At 43.1% G+C, this 23,689-nt stretch overlaps 1 protein-coding gene across 2 annotated transcripts in view; it reads left to right on the top strand.

Annotated features, from left to right (window-relative positions):
• The first annotated feature begins 3,024 nt into the window (after positions 1-3,024).
• Positions 3,025-23,689, top strand: part of LOC136850677 (uncharacterized) — a 114,162-nt gene continuing 93,497 nt past the window's right edge. Inside the window, exons 1-2 of one of the 2 annotated variants that reach the window (XM_067124471.1) lie at positions 3,025-3,159; positions 7,396-7,866. In XM_067124471.1, the coding sequence (XP_066980572.1) occupies positions 7,613-7,866 (254 nt within the window). In that variant the 5' untranslated portion in view covers positions 3,025-3,159; positions 7,396-7,612. Of the gene's footprint in view, positions 3,160-7,125; positions 7,179-7,395; positions 7,867-23,689 lie in introns of those variants that run through there. The other variant, XM_067124472.1, reaches the window with a different exon arrangement.

Here is a 23,689-nt window from a genome sequence, read left to right as displayed (position 1 = left end):
CAGAACAGATGAGTAAACGGACCACTGCAGCTTCTGCGGGGAAGATTTGGGATTCTCATCTTGCTCCCCTTATACACCTACTGTTATGCCTGCTTCTTTAAGTGGGTTCCTTATCCCTCGACCAAATAAGAGAGTGAGTTGCACCCTAACAAGGGAGGATTCCATGTTTGATAAGAGAAAGTGATAAGAGTTATGTTATATCAGGTAAGGTGATGGATGATACATACGGGATTTGAGGTTAGGTTACATAAGAAGAAAGGTGGGACGAAGGCGTTAGGTTAGGGGAGAGAATGTGGCTTAGGCAATGCAACTAGATATGAGCATATAAAATGAATGTCCTTGATTATAAATTACATAATATTTGATTGATGATCTCGTTCTTACCTCCCTCGATCCTCTTTCTGATCTCCAACGTGACTTCACTGTCTCTTTGTTTGTAGGTTCCTCATCGGTTAATGTTCTGTTGAGCTGCAGGTATCCTCCTCTGTCGGGTCCCAACCTGCGATACTCTAAAGTAGGCCGATTTCGAAGTTTTATCAGTGCTCATTGTAAAGAAGACACGTTCTTTAACCAATTAAGAGTCTTGGCTGTTATTTAGATTTGTATGTGAGTGTGTGTGTGTGTGTGTAGACTCAGAAGCTGGTACTGGTACGGGGACTATTGTGATTATTTTCTTAGCTTTTAATTTTACTAAACCATTTGCTTTCATCATTACAGGTGTTCAACAAAATTGTTTCTGGATTTTTTTTAAACGGACGTTTGACTTCTTTTCATCGAGAAAGGGTATTTACTTTAATTTCTATTCAGACCGGAGTGTCCTAAAGCTTAGTTGGCATATATGAATAATGACTTTTCCTACGTTCATGCTTTTATTGGTTGAGCATACAGTGATGATAAAATAATGATAAGACTAAAAAAAACATTTAAGAATGACTAGAACAGTTCTGTTACATGCAGATTAACGTTACTGATGTCAAATTTTAAGAAAAATACCCCAACATTAGATATCTGTTGGCAGACCTGTTAATTGTCCTCTTGTAATTTTCATAATAAATAAACTATCTGGAATTAAATCAAGGTATAGTGACAAATAAATCTGTAGCAATGCATTCAATTATTCTTTTTTTTCGGCAGCCCAGGAAGCACTTTTTTTTATTGCTTTAGTGAAGGAGGTACTTCAGTACTTTCATTACCTCATAGTGGTTCTCTTTTGTATCCTTGAAACGGTCGAAGCCATCTGAGGTCAACGTCCAAATAATAATGATATTAAGAAAACAGGTCATGATATTAACGCTTTGTGTTGTAAGGGAGGAACAGCTACATCTAACATATGGTTGCCTACAGCTACATCTAACACATGGTTGCCTAAACGCCCACCACTCCCCCTCAGACTATCTAGAGGTGAAGCTATAGCAGACAGAGAAGGGGTAAATTCTTCCTAAGAAGCACCGGAAACGAGAGGCAATTCTGATGGAGGAGAGAAAGAACAAAAAAGGAATATCGCCATTTGCCGCCATTGTAATTTCAGATCGCCTTTAATCAGTGACCAAAGCTTTCACCTGTTTTCGAGTCACTTGCCCCTTCGTGGGTCATATCTGCTTATTGTGTAGGTGTTGCTTTTGACATTATTCTCGATCCTACAAAACCACTTCTTCGGTACCGACAGTGCGTCGATTGATGTCACCCCTCGGAGTGACACTAATTACAGATTACGGTTGTGTACAAGTTAAGGCTTATAAATCGCCAATGAAGTTTTGTATCGTTATTGCATTACTCGACACTGTCACCACGTAAATGATTGATGTTTTTATTATTATTACTTATGACACGTTTGTGTATTATTATTATCACTGTTATTAGAGCTAAGAGATGTATGCATTTTTTGTGTCAACCACTTGGACGGTCTTGTTCTTTATAACATGGGTACCCAATAAATTTCCATCTCACAAGGAAAAACTCAGTCTTGAGCTGCTTGCTAAACATCAAATCATATTTTGTGGGGGAGGAATCTGTGACTTTGTGGTTTTACCTTTAATTTAGTGTTATGTTCACATACATCACGTGCTCGCTATTTTAGTACTATTTAAGGCATCGTTGGATATCCATTAATGAAATGCTTTTGAGTGAAAGAAGTTGTTCATGTGCTTTGAGAACAAAAACAAAAAATATACGGATCCGTTCACATGTCGACCTGTTTGTATTTTGTTTCGAAGACCTTGAATTGAGCATACAAGCAGACTTGTTTGTGTCATGTAATGACATACTCGTTATCATATCAGCTGTTAATGTTTTCCGCAATTTGCCTTGCTTACATTTGATTTTTTACGTCAGTTTATCCATGAGAGTTTATCTTTACCATTTAGCACATCAGACAAATATTTCTAAACCGCAAATGCTCTTGTACATACTCATCAGTCGTGAGTCAGGTGTCCCATGTAGTGCATGACCACGTGTCTCAAAAGAAACAGGTTAAAATAGCAAGTAGCAACTAAAGATATAATTTTGAAAACAGAGTTTCAATGCAGTCTTATGAGAGATGGTGATGCTAATATTCATGAATTGCTCCCGTACCTGTTCACTTCTTTATTTAACCTATGATTGAAGGTCGGTACATATGTAATCGTGCTACGACAAATAACTTGATAGTTGGCAAGATCTTTTCAGAAATACTAAAGTTAAACCTGCAAAACCAGTTCCTTTACTGACATCACAGCTTCATAGCATTTTGTTTCGATGCCTTCGATTCTGAAAAGCTATGATCTTAACACTTAATGTACATTATTATACTAGTAATAATTTTCGATTTAAATAGTAAATAACTATAATATTCCTTGTATGGCAACTTACCGTTGTTGTTTGAATCAACTTGACTCGTCCGATTACCCGGTTCTCAAGTGGAAACAGAGAACGTCGAAATGGTAGACAAAAATCCAAGAAAAGTTAAGTAGATGTACTTAGAAGAATATTTATTGTACGAAGAAGGTGCATATAACAGGATGTTTGCCAAAGACTGTTTAAAAATAAGTGTGGTTTATTTCCCCATGTGAAAACGAACACATCATGAGTATTGGAGCCTGACGGGACTAGTTGCTGCTGCTGTTGTGCTTTGTGTACATTAATTACTCTGCCCGATATACCCTCTGTGCAAGATTAATATTCGTATGTGGAATGGTGATCTTACTCCCGGAATGTTTGCGCGTCTTTGTCATAATTTTGTGTGTGTCGACATCCGCTGTTGTCCATTGGAATGTTGCCTAAGTTAAGAAAGTGGTGTAGGAGCCCTTGGCCAGTCTAACATTTTTTTTTTTCCCCGTTTGTATTGAGGGCTAAGATAACCTAATTGAGGCTGCCGTACAGTGAAATAGGAAGGAACGCCTTAGACAGATCTCTGTCGTACATGGGCCATGTCTCTTACCCGTTTGAAAAGTAAGGAGATGTATTAAATGCGGATTTGTCTTATCATGTAGGACAGGTTTCCTGGGAAAGATTGTTTAGCCAAGATCAGGACAGGACCAGGCTATTGCTGTTTTCTAGTTTTGTCTAGTTCAAGTCTAGGGTAGACTACGCTGAGCCAGACAAGTACTTGGTAACCGAATTTTTCATTATCAAAAACTAGCCCAACGTAAGAATAGGGATATTTTAGTGATGACCAGGTTATTAATATTACGACATGGCCCATCCATAGACGTAGTCTGTTCGAATTCGCGTGGATATTGATAGTAGGCCTAATTCAACATAGCAGATCAGTTGTCAACGGTGCTGACCAAGCAGATCCCTTTAAAGCCCTTGTTTTCGTCGGGTGTTCCCCCCATCACTGATCAATCAAGTGATAAGGGAAGGACAGGGACAATTGGGGTACACCAACAAAAATTATGAAAGATAGGAAGCAAGATAAAACAGTTGTGAAAACGGATATGCTTCTCAATTGGTGAGAAATTATTAAGTTACTGTACTGGCTATCCCTGAGTGCAGTTAATCCATGAGATACTGTGAAATTAGTTCAGGGTCTAGGTTAGCCTAATCTATCAGGGTTGCCAGATTATATGCATTTTACTACGGTAGAACTATTGGGTTGCTCCGCATTGGGTATTACCTTGGAAATTAACTTTTCTTGTTATATTTTGGTTGCTTATTAACAAGTTACCGTTATTTTTGTTGGTCGACTGTAATTAGCATCAGAACTGATATGTTTTTGTATGGTGATCCGTCCTGGTTAGGTTAGGGTATGTTCGGTTGGTGTAGTTCCTTTTATAATAGGTTTCCTTATCCAATCCCTCCTTTGACATATGGCTCCTTAATGACTTGCACATGCGCGGAACCATTCCATAACAACAAGATGGCGGTACGGTCTTTCTTCCAATGATTTCCCCCACCCAAAACCCTGCGCTCCCAAATGGTCCCCAACCATGTAGGGTAGATATGAGGTTAATAATAATTGACCGCCAATAACCAACACCACCTTCTTCATCAGCAACACTAAAAGTATAGGAAAAAATCAGTTTCCAAGGTAATAGTCAGTACGGAGTTACCATGTAGTTCTACCTTTCCTACTTCAGAGCAAACTGAATTGGTTTATAATAACACTTAATATTAATAAACATATGAAACACAAGATAGAATTGGAAAACAGGTCAAAAATTAACATTTTGCATAGTATTTCGGTATTTCTAAGCATAAGCTCCACACGTACTATTACCTTGGAAATTGATTTTTTCTGTACTCTTAGCATTGCTGACGAAGGAGTTGGTGGTGTTTATCGTTGGTCAATTATTATTAACCTCATACATACCCTACATGGTTGGGGACCCTTTGGGAACGTGGGGTTTTGGGTAGGGGAAATCGTTGGGAGAAAGACCGGACTGCCACGTTGTTATAGAATGGTTCCGCCCGTGCGCAATTCATTAGGGATTGACTAAGGAAACCTATTATAAAAGGAACTATACTAATGTAACATACCATAACTTAACCTAACCTAGCAGGCCGTGTTACTTAGACGGGGGCCTCCACCCTCTGGTGAAGGAAACTCCACTTTTTCCCAAAAGCTTCCATGTAACACTGCACATGCACAGTACCATTCCAGGATGGCCAGCATACAACTCCTGAGGTTAATTACAGGTTAATTACAGTCGACTGACAAAAAATAATGGAAAATTCTTGATGAGCAACCAAAATACTACATGAGAAATCAATTTCCAAATAAATTCACTAAATAAATCCATGTAGGATCAAGGTTAGCCTAACCTAAACCATCAGAAATTGGGGTTACCCTATATTTGCTTGACGGCTTCAAAACATTATTGGTCAAAAACAGCGCATGGTAAAACACAAAATACTGGATAAACAAGTAGAAAAATGTATGGTTATTGTATTTTGTCAAATGTTAATGAGTACCTTTATGCTAGTTCACAATATATAACTAGTTCAGGGTCTGGAGGTAGATTGTTTCATAGGTTATCAGAGACTACAAAATCTTTACAGCAGGCAACTTTTAAAGCTTAAATTGTTATTGCAGCCTTGCAGTAGTTGCCATTTATGTAAGCTGAGGCTAGGTTAGTATAATTTGCCAAACCAACTTGGCTCTGGTAAGCTAAGTTGCCAACCGACTAGGCCAGGCCAGGCCTTAACAGTCAAAACTTGGGCCCAGGCAAGACATGCTAATATACCACACTCCCAGGCCTACCCACCAAAACTTGGGCACTGACTATGACATGGGATCATCCTAGTTAGTGTAGCTAATTAAACACACCAAGCTAATTATAATTTAGGCTGGCTTAGTGACTGATATCAGTGGCACAAGGTATTGTAGACTAGGCTGGGAAGTTTGACTGAATGGTTGAATGCCTTTCTTGGTTTGTGATTGGCATATTTTTTAAGTTAGTTTTAGTATTAGGTAGAGTCTTAGAATAATTTTTTTTCTTTTATTTGGTTCAACTTTTGAAAACAGGCACAGCTGCCTCACCAACATGTGTGACAGGTCAAAGCTATTTTAACCTTTTACTCAAAGCTATTTTACCCTGTGACAGGTTACAGTATGACAGCAAAGCTACTACAGCCATGTGTCAAGTTAGGGCATAGCACCTTAATGGTATGCCAGTGAAATTTTCTATATAAAAAAAAAAAAGTTAAATGGGTTTCTAATTTCTGAGACCACTATTGAAAGAATTGTCTGGCTAAAATCTTTTACCAACTGGGGAATGGTAGGAGGCTTTTGCACTGCTGCATATGTATTAGAAATTTAGTACTTTCCCCTTACTTGTCAGAAAATTAAATAAGTCACTGTCAGAAACTGTAATTCATGTGACAAAATTAAATGAGTCACCTTTGGAAACTGTAATTCATTTCATTCCAAAAAGAACTTGGGGAATATATGCAAATATTGGCTCTTGCTTTGACTATTCATGTAGACAGAAATTGTGACTATAAGAATTAAGTTTGAACTACCAAATCATTGCACGTTAGGAATTAGACATTACAGTACAGACATACAAAACAACCCAGATTATTATTTGGTATTTAAATTGTAACAAGCAATTGTTGGAAGTAATATGGCTTTACTCTTGTTGGACCAAGGTGAAATCATCCTTTTTTCTATCCATTGCATTTGTTATTCTTCCTCTATTAGGTACTGGTAGGAAACTGTTAGCCTTTAGAACAAGCTGAATTATATGTAACATACAGTATTCCTTATTATACATATGAGTAATTAAATTGTTGGTAGTGTAATGACTGAGAAAACTATTAACCTATCGGACAAAGCTGAGTTATGTTTAATATTCCATTTGAAACTTATAAATGATTAAGTTTTGGGTAATTTAATTTTAAAAATTTCAGAAATCCTTGTTGCTTGATACAGGAGTCTAACTTTTGTCCTTACTAATTACAATCATCACGTACCTTCCATGGTATGCATACTAATCAACCTTATGCCTATTCTCATTCCTTCAGAATCTTTCTTTCATCCCAGTCACCCCATGGTACTGCTTATGAGATTGGCCTTTGAAGTAGGGATGTCAAAAAACTTTAGGCAGTTGTTAATTGAAAAGATTGTAATTGCTTTTCGTAAATTTTAAAAATTTTTCCTAAGGGAGTGGAAATTAATCAATGTTGTTTATTTTTAAAGGTATAAATAAGAGTTAAATCATCACTGACTTGTCTCCATCTTTCTGGGGCTCTTTGAGGTTGGTGATAATTTTGGTTGTTTATTGTAATGCAGTACTATTTTTTATATTTAAACATGTCTTTGACATATTTAAATATCAGCTTACATTTTTTGCCACATCCAAGGAACAATTGTAAATTACAAACTTCTAAATATGAGAAGGAATTCTATGGATAACCTTTGTGAGTATGTGAGATACAATTAAAAACCGAGTTAACTATAATTAATTTTTTCAGGCGTATGATAAAAATTACCACGAAGAACAATGTGTTTTGGTGAACTAGCACAGTAGTAATTTGAAATGCACAAACTTGAAATTTCCAGTGTGTGGTACTAGTAGAAACGTAGTGTTCCTGAATTATATGTGTAGTGATTCCATATTTTTGAAAGGTTTAATAGTGATGTTGAAAAAGAATAGCAAGTGTTTGGAGGTGGAGAAACGTTGATGATACAATGGCAACTTATTGCCCTGAAGATGGAGAAGACAGAGAATTATTCTCGTGTCCCATCTGTTTTGAAGACTATGACTTGCTCGATGCACGTCGTGCCCCCAAGCTCCTTTTGTGCTTGCATACCTTCTGCTATGAGTGTACGCAGAAACTTTGGAAAATTGATGGTTCATTGGAGTGTTCCATGTGCAGGATGCTTCATGAAAAGGTTTGCTTGGAGGACCTCTTTGATAACCATGTTATCATCCAGCATCTTCAGTAAGTTGTGAAGTTCTTTTGCATCTTGTACATTATTCTTGCCTTAGTAATGCTAGTAGGTGGTGTGATATGTTAGATTGAGTTTGTCCCTCTTACAAAATGTAGATACGTATTGTTTAGGAATATTTGTATATACAGTAATACAGTTACTAACTATGATACTTTATAGAAAATATTGTCATTTTTATTTTAATTTCAAGTTTTTATTTTGTCATTCCTTTGTCTATGGGGCAAAAATCATTTGAGAGTTGACCATGTTCTTATCAGGATATGGTTACAGTTTTTTTTTATTTTTTTACCAATACAGAAGTATGTGAAGGTTACAAAGGATGTTTTTGTTTCATAAATAGGAAGAAGGTTATGATCACAATAAAACTACAACAGATGTCTGATAGGCTGTGGTGTTATCTGTGCCATTGCCAAATGGAAAAGTGGTTGTAGTTATGCTGTCAGAATTCTTGGTGTGTGTTGGCTGGGGTCATCTTGCTTCAAACTATCAGAGTGGTGCATGCGAGCTGTCTGGTACCTTCTGTAGATCCACTGCAGGTGTATAACTGCACAAAGTTCCTAGCTACACTAAGCTCTTCTTCATGTGAAAGTAAATACAGGACTGCAGCTAAGAATGGCAGTAGGAATAGAAAGAAAAATATAACCAATTACTGACAACATAAAGATCACCTGATGACACCAAACTGGCCATTTAATCTTTTATTACCATTTGTGAGGCTGGCTGCTTCCTAAACATGAAAAGTAATGAAAATAGTAAATTTATAACAGCTGTCATTCAAGGATACCTAAGAAATGGTGTTTATTTGTATTTTCTTACTTGCATAGTGACAGTCATCCAACCATCCATAAGGGGACGGATGACAAGCTCTTCTCTTTGTTTCAACTGAAATACAAACCTTTGTATTTTATGTAGGAATATTCCTCATCATGAACTGGAAATTATAGTTAAAGCTTGGTAACAAGGTGGGTAATTGGTGATAGTGTTGGGGGGAAAGGGGGAGTCCCCACTCACCTGCTGAAGGCCACCACTTTTTCTCTGGCCATCTCTGGCCGTTGAGGTATGCATGTGTGTTTACTCTGCCTGACATTTAGTTGAAGGTATTTTTTTTTTGTATACATGGGGTTTGTTCTCACATGGAGGAAAACAAAAAGTGAATGGTGTGCTGGATATGGGAGGTGTGTAGCCACTTCAAGCCCTTTGTACTTGTTAGAGCCAGTTTGGCACATCTGCAGGGGTAGGTCTTGCTGCTCTGATAGCCTATGTTACAAAGAGTATGCTGGCTGGTTCCTTCTGGGTGGAAGAGGTTTGACAAGCATTGGGGGAGGACTGAAAGATATTAACAAGTGTCTTTTGGAGGATTTCCCCACCTTTCATACCTCCTAATCTTTTTGACACTTTCCGACTTCCTTCCCTCTCTCCCTATGCCTTCTACTCATTCTCCTCTGGCTCATCCAAGCAGGGTACATATGTAAAGGTATGTAACCAGCAGTATTGACTCATACTTCAGTGCTGAACTCGCCTGAGATGAGACTGCCTACTCCTTTGTTGGCTGATGCACTGGAGTGCTTGCAGATGTGGCCATCCCTTGGTTTTCCAAGGAGCCAGTGCTGTTGGGCCTCCTCTATTGGTCACCTTTCCTGTGGAGATACCTCTGTGTTATTGAGCTGGGGAGCTACTCTATAGACTCTGCTGTATGCCTTGACCATGTCCTCTGCTGTTTCTGAGGAGAGTAAAACCCACAGATGGAGTAAGGTGAAGAAATGCCAGCATGTATAACAGGTGTTCATGAGTGTTTATGTGAATCAGTATTTCACTTTTTCTTCCATGACACAAAGACTGCTCATGAATCCCCTCCTGTTTACACTTCAGCCAGGGTATGCAGAGAGGAGTTGTGCTACCTCTTCACTTGGTACATGCACACGGAGGTTCACATGTGATATGTTGCCTTTACATTTATGATATGAGTGGATGTTGTGTTGAGGGCTTAACAGATCCAACGCAGGCTTTGTAAAATCTGTTATGATCCATGGGCCTTGTTCCAAACTGCTTTAGTCCAAGTTAGAATGGCAGTTTATAAAGACCGTGGGCTTATAGTGAGCATAATGATCTTTTGGAAGTATTTATTGGTCTCATTGAACCCATCTAGTCAGCTTTGATTGCTGTGTGCTTGTGGTGTCTTGGATTTGTTCAGCAGTCATATCTACAGTTCAGAAAGTTCCCTGCTGTCCAGCTGATTGAGCAGGCTACATTTTCTGCTGTTGACATGCCAGAGGAAGTTCTAAAAATCAGAGAAAGCAGGGACTACTCAGGTTGAACTGTTTTACAGACTGACTGATGACTACCTAGGGAGACGGACAAGAAGGTTCTTCCTTCATAACTACATAGGAGCCAAGGAGTTAGTCATCATGGCATCCTTCCAGGCAGCATTGTGTTTGGACAAGCTAGCTAACTTTGCTGATATAAATAAGAGAGCAAATTTCTGGAAGTTGTTTGTGTGGAGTGTTGACTTTCTTCTCAAACTAAAGTGCAAACCTTTGGGCAAACTTTGCTGTGAGTAGATGTTCCCATGTCTGACCTCTTCTTCTTTGCAGCTCCCCTTCAGCCCTTAGCTACAACCACTGTCATTCCTTTTACTATACCTCCATTCATTTTCACTTTCTTCCAGCTCACTTTCCACTTTCTTCTAACAATATTGTTTCATATTGCAACTGTGAGGTTTACCTCCTGTTACACCTTTAAAACCTTTCTACTCTCAATTTCCCTTTCAATGTTAAATGATTTCATAGGTCGCAGCGCTTGGCCTTTGGCCTAAATTTTGTATTTTATATAAGTAACTTACCAAGTAATTACATGGCTATAATTTCCTCTTGCATGGCAGCCTAATTAAAAAATTTGCGGGTAACGCTTCAAAGTTTAGTGTAGGTGACTTGTCCTGCCCACTAACAGGAATACCAGGAGCTACTTAGCAGACAAGCTCATTCTGTTTCTGCCGGTGCTCGAGTAGACACTGAGTGTCGATGGCAGCTTTGTTCTTAAATTTGCCGGTCGTAGACCAGAATTTGGTGATGTATTATCGCTGATCTCGGGTAGCCTTCAAACCTGCAGCTTTCGGGATCAGTATTTTATTGTTTTGTTTTAAGATCTGATTTAAGTTTATAATTTTTCACTACAGTAGCGAATTTGCAATCAAATTGAGTAACTACTACTAGTGTAATTTAGAGATTAAACGTAAATATTACGTTTGCTACTGAACCAATAGTTTTGGTAATGAAATGCATATCTACAAGTCTCGAGTAATTTTTGATAGAAATTGAGATATGTCTGTATAATGGTACAGTAATCTGGGTACTTCAACTATTGTCGGTAAAGGTTAACTTTCCTTTTCCTAGTAGCGTAATAAACATTAATATTGTGTTCGCTACTGGACCGATATTTTCAGCAGTGATAGGCATACTGTATCTGCAAGTCCCAAATAATGTGTGATAGGAGTTGAGATATGTCTATGATGGCACCCCCCCATGAATAGCTAAAATCTGGGAGTACTTAAAACCCCACTAAAAACACTTAGAACTGCCCATTTTGATGGTTTAAACACAAGAAAAACCCTGTAAAAATGCTTATACCTGAGTATTTTAATAGTTTTATAAAAAAAAAAAAAAAGTGCATTTATTCATGAAAATTATGTGAAAATACAGTAATTAGTGAATATTTCTCTGTGAAAATACCGCGAATGGGCGAATTTTCTGCAAATAATGGGTAGATATGTTCCACAGAGAAACCGGGGGGGGGGCGGTTTTACTGTATTGTGTTTGCTTCTGGACTGATATTTTCAGTAATGATATGCAAATCTGCAAGTCTCAAATAACATTTGATAGGAATTGAGATATGCCTGTTTATTGGTACTCTGTGTACTTTAAACGTTTGTCAGTAAAGGATTAATTGAACAACATCTTACACTTTTCTTTGCAGAGAACTGGAAAGTGTAGGAGCAGTATGTAGTAAGGAGAGAAATTGTGCTTTAATTTTAGTTGCTTTTTTGAGAGTAACCGCTCTTGACAGACGGGAACCGTGCTGCGAGTGACCAAAGTGTTCATCAGCTCTTGGGCCCTTAGCTCCCGAGCTATTAGCTCTCCTTGTGCCCAGCTAGCCTGGCACCAACTACAGCCTGGCGACAGCTGAGAGCTCCCAGCTCCCAGCCCGACTTCTGTTCATCTGGTGCCAACTCTCTCCCTGCATAAGTTTTCTCTTTTACTACTGGCTCTTGTTATTTTTTCTTCACTTGCTCCCATGCTTGGCTCCCGTGCTTCCTTCCCATGCCTTTGCCAGTCTTGTGTATGGGTTAACAGAAATTAACCCTGTGAATGTGAAGTGTTGTGCAGTGGAGGAGGTGATTATCCAGCCCGCCAGTTCTCTTAGACCTAAGTCACTGTCATACTCCCCTAAACCTGGGAGAAGTCATACTGAAAGTCCAGTGGAGGCTGGTGGGAAGTTCCCCGGGAAGTCGCCCTCTCAGTCGAGCCTGTTGCCAGTCCTAGGTGGTAACAAAAAGCCACTGGAAAGACATCTAACTGGATGTGTAGTAAGGGTGGTTATCCGCCTCCATTAGATCTCCTAAACCCAGTCCCTGTCAGACTCCCCTAAACCTGGGAGGAGGCATACTGTCGGTCCTTGGGAGTCCGAAGGGGTTTTGCAGTGGGTAGGTGCCTCTCAGTTGAGCCCATTGCCTGCAGGTATTGCAGACAGCCATTGGAAAGGCATCTGTAGGCATTTGCATCCCTAGTGGTACTCCAGTGGTGAATCTCAGCCGTTGAAGAGGCACTGTCAGGTGATTTTGCACTTCTCCTCTCTCCTGTAAACATTTCACGAGCAAGAGTATAGTCCACAGTCTTCCTATAACTTCTGGGACGGTCGTGAACCTTTGTTCCCTGAGCTTCGAGTTGTGGAATGTTGGTATTTGGTGTCAAACGGACCAGCAGTGTCCAAGCACTCATCTTTGTCGAAGTCCAATAGCACCCAAGCGCAAGATAGCTCTTGAGCGCCCAGTAGCACCAGAGAACTCGATAGTGCCCATTAGTTCCCAAGTCCCCAATAGCACATATAGAACTCCCAGCACCAGCTCTCATGTTACTGAAACCAGTGTACTAGTGTCTGGCGCCAGTCTCTCTTGAGCTCCACGCCTGCCTCTTCTAAGAACATACTGTAGTTCTTTTGTGAGTGCAGTTTCCAATTGAATGCCTAGCTCCGGTCTTCAAGTGACCAACACTAGCCTCTGATCACTGGGTTTCTATTCTGCCTTCGCCCAGAAGTTCCAGAGGAGCCAAGTTGCTCCCTTTGTGATGTCAGTTAGTGTCTCAGAGCACTGTCCTTTCCGGACAGGGACTATGTGCGAATTTATGGGCTTCTTGAAGAAAGCTATCACCTCTACAGGGAGTTAGGGGTCTGACTTTGGTGTTAAGGGAGCAAGACAAGTTTTTTGTCTTTTCCTCCCTCTGTGCTTAGATGGACTTAGTCCTCTTGGCTGAAGTTCCTGTCAAGTTTTTAAGTAAAGGTCTTTTTTGACTGCCATCAGGAGCAGGGGCTAAGAAGATAGGAGACTCTCAAGTGTTACTGAGAGACATCGCTTCAGCTGGTCTCTTAGTCCTGTCCTATGCAGATAAGGATGGTTGAGTTAGTTTTTTGAGTTTTCCACTCCGTTGGGATCGCAAGCAGGGAGCTTTGGGGCTCTCTTTTTTTCTACTGGGAGAAACACACAGTCGCTATCAGCCCTCTTTTCTTTGCCTTCAGCCATCTACCAAGAGAATCAGAGCTACTTTCAGACAGCATATTTCTAATCCTTGATCTGTTTTCCTTTGGAATGAGGATATCTTTCCTCCTGAGCATTCTTATGTTGAAAGACTTTTCTTGGGCTCTAAGCAGAAGAGAAGTGCCATGAACCCTGTCACTAGTGGCGCCTGTTCCCAAGTGCCTGAATCATTTTCAGACCTCCTGGCACCAGCTTTCTGTTACCTGGCGCCTAATTCCAAGCGCGCGACACCAGTTCCAGAGCGCTTGGTACTGTCTAGCCATACTAGGCTCCTGCCGCTGAACGCCTAATTCTTTTTCACAGATTTTTTTCTTTTAGAGCAGTGTGTTTGACTGCAGCAGCAGTCGTCACTCCTGGTTTTGTTCAAAACCATTGTTATCCCATGGCCAGGCTTTTGTATATCTTAAGGACTTTCCAAGTTCCTATAAGATGTCAGATATTAGTTTTTAGATAGGTACAGTTCCGCATATGGTGTCAGTCTGTACGAGGTGTCATCAAGTGCATGCAAGGCATTATTGCGTTAGGAAGTCGATCCTACCCTGATGGCCATGTGCCCGTGGCTGTCAAGTATTGTCAGGGTCGGCAAGTAGTCCACTTAGTTGTCTGTGAGTCTGCATGAGGTTCTGCAAGTTTGTTCACTTGCAAAGACCAACCGAAGAGTCCTGTCATCCATCCTCCAGGGCGATTGGGTGGAGTTCCTGGATATGTAGGATATAATTTCATGTCTATGTACAGACTCCGAAAGATATCTCAGACCCATCCACAAGACAGTGTGTTCCAATGTGGGAATTTAGACTTCGACATCTATGGCATAAGACTTCTCTCAAGTCCTTGCTTCTCTTACTTTTGTCTTCTTTTCTGACCATGAACTTCAGCCTGTCCCACAAGACCAATAGGGACATGGGAATCATAACTGGACTCCGCTGTTTTTCCCCAAAGACCTGGTTTTCAGTCAGACCTACGGTAGTATCTGTCTGAATTAAGACTTTCGGAAGAAGTCCTTCTTATTCCTTGTTCTAGTAGAGGGAGCCTGCTTGGGGAACCGGGAAATTTCCTGGGCGTGTCCGCTGAGAAACAAACCTTCACATATATGTCAGAGAGCTGAAAGCCATTCACTTAAGGCTTCAGTTCTTCTCGACCCTCATTCACTCCTAGACTGCAGTATTCCTTTAGACAAGACCGCAATCCTTACTTTTTCACATTAGTTCTTGCCACCAAGCGACAAGGGGGTTTTTCTGCAGACAGTAAATCAAGTTTTTTCTAGTCCAACTGGAATTTCTGGTGGATGAACTGAGCCGTCATAAACTCACTATTATTCTCGAGTGGACCCTGAATCCCCTGAACTGTCAGGTTATATGCTTCTATGGGGCAGGCTGACCTTGGTTGTCTGCCACCTTAAAGGAATCTTCTAGTATGGGCAACAGACACCATACTGCAAGATCGTTCCAACCTGGACCTCTAAACTCTTCCACCATTCGACATGGTCAAGGAAGAGCTGAACTTTCTCAGGCTAGTCAGAATGTTACGACATTCCTTGTAGCCCAGTTCTGAACCATAATTTATGGTTCCTGAATTGGTACGGTTGATTGGTGGACTCTCCAAGAATCCTTCCACTATTCATTTCTTCTCGAACAACCTCACTTCAAGAGACACCACTAGGGGTGGTAAGCTCTTAAGCAGACAGGCTTTGGGCTGTCCAAGTGCTTGTCAGGAAGGAGGGGCTTTTTCAGAGGTGCTACAAGAGACTTTTGAAAGATGCAGAGGTCATCTTCTAGCTCAGTCTTCCAATCTAAATGAACGATGTTCCGAATTGGGTGTCTCAGACTCTAAGTTTCTTCTTCTAAGACACTTATGACTCCATGGCAACATTGCCTTATTTTATCAGAGAGGATATAGAATCTCTCATGTTCCTCCTTTGTAGGGGTATCGAACTACATCTGATTTGGTTTGGTTGTTTACCCTGGAGTTTTTTAATGAGAACAAGGGCCCTTCCATGACCTGAATCTGTTCCCTCTCTCTCAAGAGTTTAATGGAAGGGAAGATGGTCTTGACAGCCAGGGTCAGTGCTCTGGCCTCCCAGGAGGGTGCACCCTCCAGCCTGAGCGTTTACCTTGCTTGACTTTCAGCTCGCTGGCGCCAGCTCTGCCCTGAGTTCCTAGGAGTGCCTGCCAGCTCCCGACTGATTAGTTATCTGACAGCCAACTCAGCTGGCATCACCTACATCCTGGTACCAGCTCAGTACGCCCAGCGCTTAGCGCCAAATCTCCCCACATCCTTCGCTTTGGGGAAGGGTAGGAAGCTCTCTATTCTGTTGGAGTTTTCAGGTATTATCTGAGCTGGATTGGAAGCTCTATTCTGTTGGAGTTTTCAGGTATTATCTGAGCTGGATTGGAAGCACAGAGGGCCATTCATAACCTTTAGGGTTCTGACAAGGACCTTTTTTTGCCCTCTGTCTAAGAACACATTGTTCTTCTTCATGTATGGACTTGGTCTGTGAGACCATTCTTAGTTTCAGGAGAGCATGGGCCTACTTTTAAGTAAAGCTAAAGACGTCAGAACAATTTCTACCTCATTAGCCTTCATGCAAATGTGCCCCTTATGTCCATCCTACAATCAACCTACTGGAAGTGTAATCGATTTTCGCTTCTAACCTCTTCTGAAAAGTTAAAATGGTATTAAGATTTTTTACAGTGCCTTGTGGTTACAGGCAGTCCCCAGTTCACAACGTTCCAAGGTTACGACGCTTTTCAAATATATTCATCAGAAATTATTTCCTAGTTTACGACGCATGTTCCGGGGTTACAACGCATTGTATGCCGATCCGACAGAAGAAGTATGGCTCCAAAATGGCAGAATAATAAAAATTTGGATTTTTTTTAATGAAAAACTCAATAAAATACAGTTTACATCGTTTTCAATACACCCAAAGCATTAAAAGTAAGGTTTTCTTAGGATTTTTGACGATTTCCAATGATTTTTCGGTTTACGATGATTTTTGGTTTACGACGCGGCGTAAAAACGGAACCCCCTTTGTAAACCAGGGACAGCCTGTATTAGTAACTGGCTAGACATCGCGGTAGGAAGCGTAGGATTTTCTCCTACTGTCCTTCGCTGTGGAACAAGGTGCCTAGTTCTGTGAGAGCCGGGGGTTACAATGCACCTGGAGCACCCACCACTCTCAGTGGATGGGTCGTGGTCTTCATTTCAATGCAGGTTACAGTGTTATCTGGTTGTTTTTTATTGTGGCACTGCACCCAGGGAAGGGCATTTTTTGAAGTTTTGCTAACCTTCGGTTAGCTCATTCACAAAACTTCCAGTGGTGCTTTACTAGTCATTGGAGTACTCCATGGCTACAAGGCGTCCACTGAGGTAGAGGTGCTCCACAGCTTTACCACATCGCCACTACAGGTTAAGTTGAGCAACAACCAGAGGCAGTTTTCTACTACAGGCTGTCTTAACTAATAAGGAACTACAAGCATTGTATTCAGTGCTAGGAACTTTTTCTATTTCATATTCATTACATGACTTAATGTTTTGGAGTAGGATATGTCCATGCATCCCACCTCCTGTCAATGTAGAAATCAGCTGTGTAATTACTTGGTGAGTTAATTATATAAAAATGATGTTTTTATAATAAAATAAAGTTTGTTCATGAAACTTACCTGTCAGATATATATATAGCTGTATTCTCCGAAGGTCCGACAGAATTTCAAATTTCGCGGCACACGCAGTGGCCGGTCAGGTGGTTAGTACCCATTCCGCCGCTGGGAGGCGCGGTATCAGGAACCATTCCCATTTTCCATTCAGATTTTCTCTGTCGCCGGTGTTGTCAACAACTGTTGTCTGCACCTCCGTCATAGGATTTGCTTTTTTCTAAATTACTGAGTATCTCATTGTCTTTTGGTATTTTGACTTTGGATCGGTAGATCGGCATACGCTTTTTTGACTTTTCTTTGGGTTTTGCTTTAGTTTATCATTATGTCTGGGTCTAGCTCTGCTAGTTACCGTGCGTGTGTGATGTCTGAATGTAAGGTGAGGTTGCCGAAAGCTGCGGTTGACCCTCACACTATTTGTTCTAACTGTAGGAAGCATATATGCATGTTGAATGATAGGTGTGATGAATGTGCTTCTTTGTCTGAAAATGAATGGAGAGCGTATGATAAATATGTGAGGAAGTTGGAGCGTGATCGACTGAGGAGGTCTTCCTCCAGGAGTGCTTCTCTTTCGGGAAGTGTTGATGTCGGCCCTAACTCCCTGTACCTTTAGATCCTAACCCTGTGGTTTTGTCTCCTGCCCCTGAGATCGTGCCAGTGGAGACTAATATGCTTTCCGCTATGATGGAATCGATTCGTGCATTAGAATCTAAGGTGTCAGCTCTCCAAGATAAGTGTTGTGAAGTGACTAGTGCCCCAGTGCAGTGGAGGGGGCGTCAGACCGGCCCCATCATGCCTCTAGGCCTGGACCTCTGCTGGACTCCCAGGACTCAGGAGAGAGCATGTCGAAGCCGAAGGAGGGTGACGGGAACCCCACCGGTCTGGCGTCCCTTCGGCAGGTCCTGAAGACGTTCCCAGGCTGCCCAGGCTCGAGCTCGTGTTCGGGTCCAGAAGGACTGCTTCTCGTCTTCTGACACGCCCTCCCCACGCAGGGGTTGGAACCGTCAGATAGACTCTCGCCCTCTTAAGAGAAGCTTTAGGGAGGAGGACGCCCACGTCCTCTCTCTCCTACTCTGTGCTCCTCGCCAGAGTTTGTGGATGCGTTCCCCACAAAAGAAGTACCGGACGTCATCCCAAGAAGACGTTTTTGAGCGCCCAAGAGCTCTCCCTCCTCAAGAGAAGAGGATTAGGACGCCCCCTCGTCCTTCTGCCTCTAGGTTCCGTGATTCTCCAGAGAGAGAGCGCCACCAACGAGGACCCTTATTGCCTCCATGCAGCAGCAACTCTCCTCGTTCATTGCAGAGAGAGAGTCCAGGTCCCGTCCTCGTCGGAAGGATGTTAGACTTCCAGTGAAGAGATCTAGGCGGTCTCCTTCTCCTGCTCCTCGTTCGTCACCTTCGTCTGCTTCGCCTGCTCGTCGTGGAAGGAACCCTAGACTCGTCCCCAGAGGGTGTTGGGGAGGATCGCCTTGGCGTCACCCCAGGACGCCCTCCTCCCTCTCGTTCTAGACGTCATGTTCACCATTTTGTTGATGACGCTCGTCAGGCTTCTGACGTTTGTCATGCTGCCAGACGTGACGCTCTAAGGGACGATCCAGACGTTCGTCATGCTGCCAGACGTGACGCCCGGCTGGACGCTCAAGAAGCTCGTCATGCTGCCAGACGTGACGCCCCGATGGACGTTTTTGACTCCCTTCAAGACGCTCCACCTGCCGTTGCTGTCGGCTCTCGTGTGGTTCCTGGTTCTCCAGCTGCTTTGCACGCCAGTTCCTCTTCCAAGCAGAGGTCCCTGCGGCGTGTTTCCTCTCCAACTTCTCTCTGCTCTTCCCCGCCCGATGTTGGAGATAGACTCAGGGTCTCGGAGTCTGAAGATGAGATGAAGGATCAGTCCTCGTCGTCGGACTACCAGATCCTCGTCAAGCTGTTGAAGGAATTGTTTCCTGACAAGTTTCTGCCGGCAGTACCTCTCTCCTCCTTCTCAACTGACTTCTACTAAGTCTAGGAAAGCTCCGGGATTTCTGAAGATGACTAAATCGCTCTCCAAAAAGCGGGCCTTCAAGAAAGTCCATTTGTGGATGGACTTCCAAGGCTCAAGGAAAGTCTTCTTTCGCCCTTCCCCCTTCAAGACTCTCGGAAAAGCGGCGATGTGGTATGAGACCGGAGAAGACTTAGGCTTACGTCTTCCTTCCTCATCTAAGGGAGACTTCGCCTCTCTCGTTGATTCGAGTAGGAGGTCTCATCTGTCGACGGCCAAGATTCCTGGACTCTACGGAGATGGACCATCTTTGAAGGGCCTTTTCAAGACGTTAGAAGTTTTCAACTTCCTTGACTGGTGTCTTGGAGCTTTGGACCTTAAGTCTCGGAGTCAGGACTCGATCTCCTTGTCGGACCTTTTGAGCGTCTTGTCTTGTATGGACAAGGCGGTCCGAGATGGTTCTGACGAATTGGCCAAGGAACTTTTGCGACTGGAGTGCTCAAGAAGAGGTCTCTATTCTGGGTTTTTATTGCAAAATGAAGTCCGTCTCCTTGGCACAGAAAGGAGAACTTTTGTTTGCTCCCCTTCCAATCATCTTTTCCCAGCTTCGATGGTAAAGGACATCGCTGCAAGCCTACAAGAGAAGACCACACAGGACCTGTTGGCTCAGTCATGATAAAAGCGCCCTGCGGTTCCTGTGACCTCGACGACGCCAAACCGTCAACATTCTCCCAAGATGAAGAAGCCCTTTCGTGCCGGATCATCCTCAAAGCCTTCTTCTCGAGGAAAGAATCTCTCGAGAGGTAAAGCCCTTGCTAGAGGTAGGGGCAAGAAGTGATGTGATTCTCCTCCAGATACCGGTGGGTGCCAGGCTTTTGCGTTTTCCAAGTCTGGAAAGTGAGAGGGCAGACAGTTGGTCCCTTTCGGTTTTAGAGAAAGGATACAAGATCCCTTTCCTTTCTCCCCTCCCTTAAGCCTTTCGCCCTTGGACCTCTCTCCGTCATGACGGTCCAGGAAAACAAGAGATCCTATACGACCTGCTGCGGCAAATGCTCGTCAAGAGAGCAATAGAACAGGTCTTAGACCTGAATTCCCCGGCTTCTACAACAGGCTGTTCCTGGTCCCGAAACAGTCGGGAAGTTGGAGACCTGTGCTGATGTCAGCAGCCTGAACCGCTTAAATCATCGCGAAAGAAACTTTCAAGATGGAGACGGCGCAGTCTGTTCTAGGAGCCTTAAGACCTGGGGATTGGATGGTATCCCTCGACCTTCAGGGACGTGCTTTTCCACGTACCGATACATCCTCAGTCAAGGAAGTTCCTGAGGTTCGTCTTGAGGGGAAAGGTGTATCAATTCAGAGCTCTTTGCTTTGGCCTGTCCACAGCTCCCATGATTTTCACCGTCATCATGCGGAATGTAGCAAGGTGGCTGCATCTGGCAGGCGACGTGTGTCGCTCTACTTGGACGACTGGCTGATTCGAAAGGCCATCGAGGGAGAGGTGTCTGGAGGATCTTCAAGCAACTTTAAACCTGACGAAGGAACTCGGCCTGCTGGTCAACTTCGAAAAGTCACACCTGACTCAACGCAGTCCATCGTAAATGTATCTGGGGATTCAGATGGACTCAGTGGCTTTTCGGCTTTTCCGCCCCCGAACGTCAACAGCTGTGCTACGAAAAAGTCCTGGCCTTCCTAGGGAAAGAAACGTGTTCGGTGAGGGAGTGGATGAGTCTGCTGGGGACCATTTCCTCACTGGAAAAGTTTGTTTTCCTAGGGAGACTACATCTCAGGCCTCTTCAGTTCTTCCTGCAAGACAACTGGGAAGACAAGGAAAATCTCGAGTTGTCTCTCAAACTTTCCTCGAAGTGAAGGAGCATCTCAGGTGGTGGTTGGATCCTCGAGGCTTTCAGAGGGCGTGTCTCTCAGCCTTCCGAACCCCGACCTACTAGTGTTGTTCTCCGGCACGCGTCAATGTCGGGGTGGGGAGCAACACTGGGCAAGAGAGAAGTGTCAGGCATCTGGAGAGGGGAACAGGTGACCTGGCATATCAATATGAAGGAATTAGGGGCGATTTTTCTAGCCCTTCGATTCTTCCAAGATCAAGTGTCCGGTCGCACAGTCCAGGTAAACGCGGACAATACCACTGCTCTATCTTACCTGAAAAACAGGGAGGCACTCATTCTCATTCCCTGTTGAAGGTTTCTTGAAAGAGATCCTGTTGTGGGCGAGTTCCAGGAACGTTACGATCTTGACGAGGTTCGTAGCAGGCGTTCAGAACGTGAGAGCGGACCTGCTAAGTCGTCGTCATCAACTGCTCCCGACAGAGTGGACTCTGAACCAGGAGGTGTGCCAAAACTGTGGGGTTTATGGGGTCGTCCCTTAGTAGACCTGTTTGCAACGTCAAAGAACAACAGGCTTCCGCTTTACTGCTCTCCTGTCCTGGATCCAGGAGCAGTGTCAATAGACGCCCTTCTTTGGGACTGGTCTCGTCTGGACCTTTACGCTTTCCCTCCCTTCAAGATCCTGGGAGAAGTGGTCAGGAAGTTAGCGTCGCCGCAAGATACGAGGATGACTCTGATCGCTCCGCATTGGCCTTACAAGGAGTGGTTTCCGGAGGTAATGTCGCTTCTGGTAGACTTTCCAAGGGTGTTACCTCTTCGCCCAGATCTACTCAGACAGCCCCACTTGAACGATACCATCAAAACCTCTCCGCTCTCGGTCTGACTGCGTTCAGACTATCGAAATGCTGGTGAGAGCGAGAGGTTTTTCAAGCAGGTGGCAAGAGCGATCGCGAGAGCCAGGAGAACATCCTCGATCGCAGTTTACCAATCGAAGTGGGTCAGATTTGGCAGTGGTGTACTCGCAGAGGGATTTCCTCTTCCTCGACCACTGTGAGCCAGATTGCAGACTTCCTTCTTTTCCTTAGGAAGTTCAAGCTGGCAGTCTCACTACTATTAAGGGGTATAAGAGTATGTTGTCGGCGGTCTTTCGGCACAGAGGATTAGATATCGCCAACAATACGGACCTCCATGACCTCATTAGGTCGCTCGAGACGACTAAGGTGCCTCAGTTTTTGGTTCCATCTTGGAACTTGACGTGGTTCTTAAGTTCCTGATGCAAAGCCCTTTTGAACCCCTTCATGCTGCTTCTTTGAGGGACTTAACAAAGAAGACTTTATTTTTAGTTGCTCGCTACTGCAAAGAGAATCAGTGAGATTCATGCAATATCTAAGTCAGTTGGTTTTAAAGGAGACGACGCGGTGTGTCTCTCCAACCGTCGTTTCTTGCCAAGAATGAGAACCCGTCTCACCCTGGCCCAAGTCCTTTGAATTGAAAGGTTTGGCGGGTATTCTGGGTCAGGAACCAGAAAGACTGCTATGCCCTGTTCGGGCTCTAAAGTTCTACTTGAACAAGACAAAAGAGTCGAGAGGTCTTGTGGATAGGTTATGGTGCTCGGTGAGAAGACCTGACGTCCCCATGTCAAAGAATGCGCTGGCTTTCTTCTTGAGGTCCACCATTCAGGAAGCGCATAAGAGTTGTCAGGAGAGTGACTTGAACTTTTGAAAGTTAAAGCGCATGAGGTTCGGGCTGTGGCAACGTCAGTAGCCTTTCAAAAGAACATGGCTCTGAACGAGATTATGAATGCCACCTTTTGGAGAAGTCATTCTGTGTTCGCCTCTCATTACCTAAAGGACGTAAGAACAGTGTATGAGTCTTGCTGTTCATTGGGACCTTACGTTTCGGCTGGTACGATCTTGGGAGAAGGAGGCAGTACCCATCCTATCCTTTAATGTATGGTTAGGAATAGTTTTTAAAATTTTTGGTTGTGTTTTTATGGTTGTGGGTAGACTGTGGGGGCAGTCTTCCCTTTCCTTAGTTTTTTACTAGTCACGATGTTTGGTAGGTCAGGTGGTTATTTTTGTCTCTTTGCTTCCTTCTTGAGGGCTACGATCTGGGCACATAGTGGTCACGTCCCCGTTGACAGATCGTCTGGAACTCTCCAACCTTATAGGTCTCTACCTCGTTGGAAACTCCAGTAAAGCAGACGCAGACTTGGGTGACAGTAATCACGAAGTCAGCTATGCTAAAAGGTAAGGAACCAAGATGTGTAATCATCTACATTGTTTTGTTTCTCAATCCTATGCTGTCTCTGCCCACCGCCAATGGTGCGATTCAGCTATATATATATCTGACAGGTAAGTTTCATGAACAAAATGATATTTTAATGATAAAATAAGGTTTGTTCATACTTACCTGGCAGATATATATTCAGTAGTGCCCACCCTCCCCCCTCAGGAGACAACGGCACTATGAAAATCTGAATGGAAAATGGGAATGGTTCCTGATACCGCCTCCCAGCGGCGGGAATGGGTACTAACCACCTGAC

This window comes from Macrobrachium rosenbergii, chromosome 22, assembly GCF_040412425.1.
Source record: "Macrobrachium rosenbergii isolate ZJJX-2024 chromosome 22, ASM4041242v1, whole genome shotgun sequence".
NCBI classification, from domain to species: Eukaryota; Metazoa; Arthropoda; class Malacostraca; order Decapoda; family Palaemonidae; genus Macrobrachium; species Macrobrachium rosenbergii.
This window is presented reverse-complemented; position numbering and strand designations above follow the sequence as displayed.